This window comes from Rhamphochromis sp. 'chilingali', assembly GCF_963969265.1.
Source record: "Rhamphochromis sp. 'chilingali' genome assembly, chromosome: 1".
Classification (NCBI taxonomy): domain Eukaryota; kingdom Metazoa; phylum Chordata; class Actinopteri; order Cichliformes; family Cichlidae; genus Rhamphochromis; species Rhamphochromis sp. 'chilingali'.
The window spans coordinates 66380525-66390545 of record NC_137929.1 but is presented as its reverse complement, the minus strand read 5'-3'; the positions used below and the strand labels follow the sequence as shown (position 1 = coordinate 66390545).

At 44.5% G+C, this 10021-nt stretch overlaps 1 protein-coding gene across 1 annotated transcript; it reads left to right on the top strand.

Annotated features, from left to right (window-relative positions):
* Positions 1 to 4762: 4762 nt before the first annotated feature.
* On the top strand, positions 4763 to 6507 carry LOC308393746 (nuclear factor 7, brain-like; the record flags this gene model as incomplete). Its single annotated transcript, XM_080877701.1, has 1 exon — positions 4763 to 6507. One exon carries the CDS (start codon positions 4763 to 4765, stop codon positions 5927 to 5929), a length of 1167 nt encoding a protein of 388 aa, XP_080733827.1. The 3' UTR covers positions 5930 to 6507.
* Positions 6508 to 10021: the final 3514 nt, after the last annotated feature.

Genomic DNA, 10021 nt, shown 5'->3' with positions numbered 1-10021 from the left:
GGTTCCATGAAAAGATGCAGGGTGAAAATGAGGCATTTGAACAGTTTATTACAGAACTGAAACTGCTTGACTGTGGGTACCCAAATACAGATGAAATGGTCAGAGATCGCCACACATTACATAAGAAGAGGAATAGTTTCCCAGGTTAAAATGCCCAAGAAGATCAGTTTTAAATCTCTCTCCTCATCGATGGCCGAGCCCGAGTTCTTGATGACAGACTTTGCCAAGATGGAGTTTCAAGGACAGCTGCACCTAGGCTTCCAGGCTATCCATGCCTTCCAGAAACATGGCCATCTTCACTCAAATACAACAAACCAGGAAATATAACATGTTGATCTATGTTTGCATCAGCCACTAGATGGTGTTGCCATCTAGTGGCTGGACCCCAGACCCCTCAACAAGGCCATACAAAGACCCCATTACCCTCTACCCACCTTGGAGGATGTCACCATAAAACTTCCTGGGGCCAAGTATTTTAGTGTTTTGGATGCCAGATCAGGCTACTGGGCCATTAAACTAAGCCACGAATCATCTCTGTTAACCACATTTAATACTGTGTTTGGCAGGTACCGCTTCACCAGGCTGCCATTCGGGATACTCTCAGCCCAGGAAGAGTTCCAGTGACGCGTGGATGAGCCCTACAAAGGCCTGAGGGGCGTGGCAGCCATTGTGGACGACGTGTTGGTCTTCGGAGGAGCCAAACAGGAGCATGATGACAACATGAGGACCATGCAGCAGGGAGAGAAGTGTAAAACTGAACCCTGACAAGTGCACCATCTGCGTCAAAGAGGTCAGTTACTTCGGTCACACATTGTCACACGAAGGACTAAAACCAGAGCCACAAAAAGTAAAAGCAGTCCAAGACATGGCGCCCCCGCAGAACAGGGGAGAACTGGAAACAGTGCTGGGGATGGTTAATTATTTAGCAAGATTTGCCCCACACCTGTCAGAGATAAACGTGCCGCTCCGCCAGCTGTTAAACCAGGACAGTGAGTTTGTATGGGACAAGAACCATGACAGATCCTTTCAACAAATGAAGGAGCTGATCACTAGAGAACCAGGCTCAGTTCTCTCCTTCTTCAACCCCAAGAACGCGCTACGACTCCAGGTCAATGCACCCAAAAGTGGCCTCGATGCTGTGATGCTGCAAGACGGCAAGCCAGTCGCCTACACATCCAAGTCACTTAACAGCACTGAGCAGAACTATGCCCAAATAGAAAAGGAACTGTATGCTGTTCTCTTTGGCTGCAAGCGGTTCCACGAGTAAATGTACGGTCAACATGTGACCATTGAATCGGACCAAAAGCCACTAGAGTACTCAAAAAGCCACTAGTATCAGCACCACCACGGCTACAGAGGATGATACTACAGCTGCAAAAGTATAACATCAGCATCATCCACAAGCCAGGGAAAGACATCCCGGTAGCCGACTCGCTCTCCCGGAAATCCATAGAGTTCTACGATAAATCACTATGTGACGGGATGGATGCGCAGATCCACTCAGTCCTCAGCAACATGCCTGTCACTGATCAGATAAGAAACAAAACAGGCCAGGACCCTCAGCTTAACACTCTGAGAAGGACCACATTGGGTGGATGGCCGGATAAAAGGTCTCAATGTCCGCCTGACATCCAGGAGTTTTGGAACCACAGGGATGAGATCTCACTGATATATGGGATCATGTTTAAAGGAGAGAAAATGATCCCAAAAAGGTTCAGAAAGGACATGATAGATCGGATTCACTCCAGCCATATGGGCATAGAAAAGAGTAAAAACAGAGCCAGAGACCTTCTGTTTTGGCCAAGCATGGGAAAGCAGATTGAGGAAGCAGTTGGAGCCTGCAGCACATGCCAGGAAAGACAAACTGCTAACCCCAAGGAACCCCTGCTGTCAAATGCAATACCAGAAAGACTGTGGCAGGTTATAGCAACTAATCTGTTTACTTGGAACTCGGAAGACTACATCATCATCGTAGATTACTATAGTAGGTTCTTCGAGTTGGAAAGACTGTACAGCTGCACTGCAGAAGCAGTGATCCGCAAACTAAAGTCAGCCATGGCCAGGCATGATATTCCAGAGTCAGTGATTAGTGATAACGGCCCGTGCTATGCTTCAAGTAATTTCCAACAGTTCTCAAAGTCATGGAGTTTCACCCACAACACTACTAGCCCCCATTACCCACAGAGCAACGGCCTAGCCAAAAAGACTTCCAGACAGCAAAAAAACTACTGGACAAGGCCAAAGCTGAACATAAGGATCCCTACTTGAGCCTATTAGAATACCGGAACACCCCCGTGGACAACTTAAAGTCGCCTGCATAACTACTCATGAGCCGGAGACTCCGCTCCATCCTCCCTGCCACACCAAAACAGCTGGAACCACAAGTAGTTTGCCAGCAAACAGTGCGTGTGAGGAGAGAAGTCTGCCAGCAGCGCCAGCAGACTTATTTCAACAGAGCAGCCCGAAATCTGCCTCGACTATATCCTGGCACACCGGTCCAGTTCCGTCAACAAGATGGTTCCTGGAAACCAGCTGTGGTCACGAGTTGTGCAGACGCGTCCAGAAGCTACAACATAACCACAGATACAGGACAAGTTTATCGCCGTAACCGCCGACACCTCGGCGAAGGCAGAAACAGCGTAGGAGGTGAGGAGTTCATTCAACCGACAGTCAACAGCAATGACAGCGCTGTGGTTTCTCAGCCCCCGCCTGTGGATCCCCTGATAAAGACAACACCCAGATACACAACTCGATATGGGCGCGTTACTAAACCAAGACAAAAAAAAAAAAAAAAAAAAAAAAAAAAAAAGAAATAAAGAACATGTTAACTTAAAAAAAAAAAAAAAAAAAAAAAAAAAACTAAACCAAGACAGGTCTTGGACCTGTAATATTGTAAAGGCTGCAGGTGGAAAAAAAAAAGAAAGGCTGTTCACATGTTTGTTGTTCCAATGATGTCACTAAATGCATCTATTTATTATGTTAATGATGTAGCCAGTATTGAGCCGAATGCTATGACATTAATGGATGTTGCTCAGGATGTTTATTCCCGTAATTTCAGTTGCCTGACAAATTTTACAAGCCTGAGTTGCTTTGCTGTTTTGTTCTTTTTTTTTTTTTAAAGAAGGGAGGTGTAACTTGTTGACCTATGTTTGTATCAGCCACTAGATGGCACTGTGTTGCTGCAGAGTATGTATGTTACCGGCTAGCAAGAAGCACCGGAAAAAATGGAAAAAGAAAATAAAGTGGAATCGGAGCAGAGAGCACACAGGTTCTCTCTTCCCTAACCTTCCTTCACATAACACAACAACTCACTTTTCCGGCACTGGACTGGCAGCTTCTGAAATCTATCATTTGCCGAACCCCCCCCCCCCCCCAAAAAAAAAAACAACAACAATTTATCGGCACTGGGTTGCCGGTTATCGTCCTACCACCCCTCCAGGGCCAGGTTCTGTCCTCTAAGACTCCTTTTAATACATCTGAACTTTGCCTTCTGTTGCATTTGGTTCTGACAATACCCCAAATGCATTATCATTTTCTATGAGGTTCAGTTGTTCGGATTGGTGTTATTGTACTCGGCTCTCTGCCGGTTTTGGGGGTTATCATTATAGAAGGCAGTTCTCCTCTAATCATTCTTTCAAGTCAGCCAACCCTTCCAAAACTGCTCACCATTACCTTTGTTTGTTTCAGAAATCGGCACAGTAGTTATCGCTACCTTACCAAAAGTAAATTAAAGAGCCAGGTACCCCCTCTCTGTCTTCTACTCTAAGACAAGCTCACGTAAATTATTTATGAACAATCAAGCCATTACCACAAGTCTCAAATTTCCAGCATACGTCACTGTTTCAATTCAGAGTTAAGCCATGTTGCTACCTAATTGAGGGTTCCCTTCATTTATCTATAGAGGTCTTTAATTGTCCAGAATTGCCTTTGATCTCTTCTCCTGCCAATTCTGCCTAATTTTGTGTAGTCATCCACAATCCTAGACCATCTTATTGAGGCAAGGGGCTACTTATCTTCACCAGCCTGCCTACCACTTACATTACTGCAGAGGTCTTTGACCATCGTAACGCACAGTTCTTACAGCTTGTAGGGGATGCATTCATGGGGATCTGGCAAATCAAGGGAGCTGCCGCCAGTTCCCTTCGAGGCCTTCCCCAAACCGTAGCTCAGTTCTTGTTTAAGCCACTCGCCTTTGTCTACTAAAAACATGCTGCCAACCTAAAATGAGGATATGGGCCCAGCTAGTGAAAGTCTAAAATAAAAGCTGCTAAACAGCTGCACAACTGAGTAACATTGTATTTTCTCAGCTTCAGAAAAGGTTTCATTCTGTGACCTGTGCAGCTAAAATGGAGCAAAATCTATTTTGTAGCTTGTTAGCTTGTGACAGGATTACAGTTTAGCTCTGGAATGAAACACACCTGAGTTACAGGTGAAGCAACATTTTTCTCCTCCCCTCATGGTTATCAAATGCAGCAAACCAGGAAACAGGCTGTTGTTCTTTCTCATCTAAGAGAGATGCACAGGCTATCAGACTGAGTTCAGTCCAAACTTGCAGCTTCCTCTGAGTAAATCCAGCCACAGGAGAAAGAAAGTGGAAAACTCCAACACTGCTGCTTCAAGCTGCTGACGCTCCACACACTGAATGTGAGTTTGAGCAAAAACACGACTCAAAGGAAGTTTCAGTGAAGGTGGTAGAGGAGGGAGGGGAGCCAGGACTGACTGTACTTCCTGTCTGCTGTTTTCAGCTTCACTCACAGACTCAATGGCTTCCAGATCAGAGGAGGATCTCTGCTTTCTGCACCCCCAGGAGATACTCAGACTCTACTGTCTGGACCATCAGCAGCCAGTGTGTGTCGTCTGCTGTACCTCAGAAAGACACGCCACACACAGATTTGGACTCATTGATGATGTTGCACGACAACACAAGAAGATAATTCAGGAAAATTTGGAGCCCTTAAAGAAGAAGTTAAAGGTTTGTGAAGAAGTTAAAGTGAAGTTTGATCAAACAGCAGAACACATTAAGGTCCAGGCCCGACACACAGAGAGGCAGATTAAGGAGCAGTTTAAGAAGCTTCACCAGTTTCTAGCAGAGGAAGAGGAGGCCAGGCTGGCTGCACTGAGGGAGGAAGAGGAGCAGAAGAGTGGGATGATGGAGGAGAAGATGGAGGCTCTGAGCAGAGAGATAGCAGCTCTTTCAGACACAGTCAGAGCCACAGAGGAGGAGCTGAGAGCTGAAGACGTCTCATTCCTGCACAACTACAAGGCTGCAGTGGAAAGAGTCCAGCGCTGCCCCCTGCTGGATGATCCACAGCTGCCCTCAGGAGCTCTGATAGACCAGGCCAAACACCTGGGCAACCTGACCTTCAACATCTGGAAGAAGATGAAGGACATGGTCTCCTACACTCCTCTCATTCTGGACCCAAACACTGCAAATCCAGAACTCATCCTGTCTGAAGATCTGACCAGTGTGAGAGGAGGAGAGAGGCAGCAGCTTCCTGATAATCCAGAGAGGTTTGATTATTCCTGCTCTGTCCTGGGCTCTGAGGGCTTTAACTCAGGGACTCACAGCTGGGATGTTGAGGTTGGAGACAGTACACGGTGGGTACTGGGTGTATTTGCAGAGTCTATGGAGAGAAAGGGAAGCATACTGTCTGGATTGTGGGGAATATTGTTCTATCAAGATAAATACTCAGCACACTCGCCATCAGCTCCATCAACTGTTCTCTCAGTAGAGAAGAAGCTCCAGAGGATCAGAGTGAATCTGGACTGGAACAGAGGAAAGCTGTCGTTCTCTGATCCTGATACTAACACACACATACACACCTTCACACACACTTTCACTCACAGGATGTTTCCGTATATTAGCACTGATGGTAAAGTGAAGGTGTGTCCGTTGAAGGTGTCAGTGTCAGTGCAGCAGATGAGTTGAGGATGATGATGTTTCTAATGTTGTTTCCTGTCAGTGAGTTGAAGCTGTTAAACTGCAGCTGTCCTCCTGCTGCCTCGTTGTTCCAAAGCTCTTTGTTTCTCTTTTAGTTCTCACTGTTTCTTTCTTTCTGATTTAGTTTGCTGGGATATGGACTGACATGTGTTGAATGGGAGGAGCAGTTTGTTGTTGTCTTCTTGTCTGTTTATGACAACAATATATTGTTGAAACAATGATTCATGTTTAACTCCATATATGAAATGTTTCTGATCTTTGAATTCTGTTCTTTTGTCTGTTTCATTTACTTTATTTAAATCCAATAAAAAATGATAATTCCATTGTGGAAGTAAAGAATCAGGTAATGTGAAAGAAAAATGTAATCATATTCAGGTATAACAATTATTTAATAAACCCATTTGTAAGAGACAATTAAAGGTTAATTTTATTGGTACTGGTAAAATGATTAGAGGAGAAATATATATGTTTGATGTTAAGAATAAAATTCTAGTTGATTTTAAAATACTGTTTGTTAAATGTATAGAATATAGAAGTGCAACAGTCTAATGCGCTTTTTAGTATTTTGGGTTTCCGGCACACTGTTATTGCGTAGTTGGGGAGTCGGATAAGCTGGAAGCAACACAGTTTTTTGACCGAGTCTTGCCATGTAAACTAAAAGTGTCAATAAACATATTGTTTGCAAGAAGGATGCTTGGACTAGCTCGCGTTTCAATGCATGTTGCCGGACTGACTCCTAACGGCGGTACAGAAGAGTGAAATAGAGACGGAGTGCCGCCACTACATAAGTCAAAAAACTAGCTTCACCGATATGTGGAGGATCGGCTGCACAGCGATGGAAGGGCGCAGCTAAGCGGAATGTAAGATAAGAAGCGCTGCTTAAGGATGCTGGCACAGAACCGGACATTTCTTTGGATTATTCTTTAGAAGAAGGTAACAAACTCTCTTATTACTTCGTGCCATAAGAGGAAAAAGACGTCTTTTAGAGGCTTGTTAAGTTTGGTGGAAAACGAAAGTGAAACTTCACTGCGTGCCGTCGTCAACCCCGCACTCCTTTTTCTCTCTCTGCCCGTGGGACTGCATGTTGTAAAACAGGATTTGATGCAGTCAATGCGGAGTTTTTGGCATGTTATGAAGCTGGTTTACACTATGTCTATTAAAGTTTCTAAGCAGAAGACAAATAGTGCATGCAACTTGAGCCAATAAACCCCTGCAACTTATAAGATGGCAGATGAAAGAGAGGTGGGAAGAACATGCAAGTTAACAAAGATGGCTTGGAAGAAGCTGTTAACCCAGATGACAGCGCATCACAGGTTGGAGCTAGAAAGGATGCAGTTCATAGCTCGCATGGGTCTCAAGTCAGCCGAGCATCTACAACATCCAGAGTTTCCTCCACTCGTGCTAAACAGGAGGCAGAACACGCAGCCTTGCTGGAACGAGCCGCAGCATTGAAGAAAAGGCAAGAACTTGAGTTGGAGTTGGCCAGGATTAGGCAACATCTTGAGCTGGAAACAGCAAGAGTCAAAGCGGAAAAGGAGGAGTTAGAGTTGGAGACTGCATTAGCGGAAAGTCAAGCAAAATTAAAGGTGCTCAAAGAATATGAAAGATCTGAAGATGGTCTGAGCAGTTATGTGTCAATACAAAGATCGCAAGGTCGAGAAGTTAAAAAGGAAAGAGTTGGCATAATGCTCCCACAACAAGCTGATGTGAGTAGTCACGCTAATTCACAAGTGCAAAACTCACAGGTACCACAACTGTCTCATCCAGTCTCCACTCATGGGCTTAATGCTCACGTTGACAGAAGTGATGATCTATTGTCGGTCATGCAGAAACAGAATGTAATCACTGAGTTACTTGTGAAACAGCAGCAGTTGGCTCAGTTGCCATCAAAGGACATTCCTGTTTTTAAAGGTGATGCACTACAGTATAAGGCCTTCATAAGAGCCTTCGAACATGCAGTAGAGCAAAAGACTGATAACGAGCAAGATAAGCTGTATTTTTTGGAACAGTTCACTGCTGGCGAACCACAGGAGCTAATTCGCAGTTGTGTACACATGACTCCTAGCAAAGGTTACCGTGAGGCCAGACGGTTGCTACATAAGCACTATGGAGATGAGCTAAGGATCGCAAGCGCATTCATTGAGAAAGCACTCAAATGGCCGTAAGTGAAAAATGACGATGCAAAGGCATTAAATGCCTATGCTATGTTCCTGACTGGATGTCGCAACACCATGGAGGATGTTGAATTTTTGGAAGAGATGGATAATCCAACCAATCTACGCACAGTGATATCCAAGCTGCCCTACAAAACCAGAGAACGTTGGCGCGTAGAAGCATTTGAACTCCAAGAAAAGAGGGGCAAAAGAGCAAGATTTGCAGATTTGGTGAACTTTATAGACCGCCAGGCTAAAATAGCTATGGCTTTAGTAATATCCCAGACAACCGTGCAGCGACAAGTGAAAAGACTGACCAAAGGGAAAAATATCCAACAAAGAAGGAGTTTCGAGGAAGCAGTTTTGCCACCAACATTTCCGCCGAGAACAAAAGACTACAAGAAACAAACGTTAAAACCGAAAATTCAATCAAGACAGTGAGTGCCTTTGAGAAGCCATGTTTGTATTGTCAGCAGCCTCACACTCTTGCTTCTTGTGGAAAGATTAAGAATCAACCACACAAAGAACGTGTGGATTTCTTGAAGTCAAAGGGACTCTGTTTTGGATGTTTAGTTTATGGGCATCTCAGCAAGTTCTGCAAGCGCAGAATGGAGTGTAAAGAGTGTTCACTAAAGCACCCAGACATTCTGCACATGGGGAAAAAAGAAAGTTCTGTGGAAACAGAAAGGAAGGATGTTACTGATGGTAATGAGGCACCTTGTGCTCAAGTTCCTGTCAGTCAAGAGACTTGTAGGCTTACAGGGGCCGGAGAAGAGGAGTGTACCAGTCAGGATCAAATCTAAAATGAGTGATAAATATATAGAGACATATGCCTTTTTGGACCCGGGAAGCACGGCAACATTCTGCACGGAAGATCTACAAAGGAAACTGAATGTTAAAGGAAAGCCTACACGGATACTTCTAAGTACCATGAGTCAAGAAAAACCAGGAGAACAGAAACTCATGAACAGTTTTGTTATATCAGACCTGGAAGTGTGTGGGTTGGAAGATTCCAAGTTCGTTGACTTATCCAAAGTGTTCACTCACACTAGTATACCTGTGAGTAGTGGAAACATACCCAAGCAGTCAGACATCCAGAAGTGGCCTTATCTACATGAAGTGAGGCTACCAGAGATAGAGGCTAATGTAGACCTGCTTATAGGAGCCAACTGTGCAAAAGCAATGGAGCCATGGCGTGTCATTAATGGACATAATGGAGGTCCTTATGCAGTGAAGACCACCATTGGTTGGGTTGTGAATGGACCTATAAGAAAAGAACTAAATGACTCAGAAAACAAAGAACCACATTTCTCAGTGAGCCGAATCTCCTTAGTGGAAGTTGAGAAGCTACTGGTCCAACAGTATAACATTGATTTTTCAGAACGTAATTATGATGACAAAGAGGAAATGTCACAAGAAGACAAACAGTTTCTACGAGCAGTAGAAAAGACAACGACCTTCGAAAATGGACACTATAACATTGGATTGCCACTTAAGAATGAGAATCTTCAAATGCCAAACAACCATTGTGTTGCGGAGCAGCGGATAGCATATTTGTTCAGGAAGTTTAAGAAGAATCCTCAGTTTTTTGAAGATTATAAGTGCTTCATGGAAAACATCATCACCAAGGGCTATGCAGTTCCAGTGCCAGACCACCAGTTGAGCCGTGACGACAACAGAGTGTTCTATATACCACACCATGGGGTGTATCACCCGAAGAAGAGAAAGTTGCGGGTCGTGTTCGACTGTACGGCTTCATACCAGGATATGTCTCTAAACAAGGAGTTACTGCAGGGACCGGATCTGACTAACACACTGGTGGGTGTTCTTTTAAGATTCCGCGAAGAGCTAGTAGCGCTGATAGCAGACATTGAATCAATGTTTTACCAAGTCAATGTACCAGAAAGAGATGCTGATCTTCTTCGTT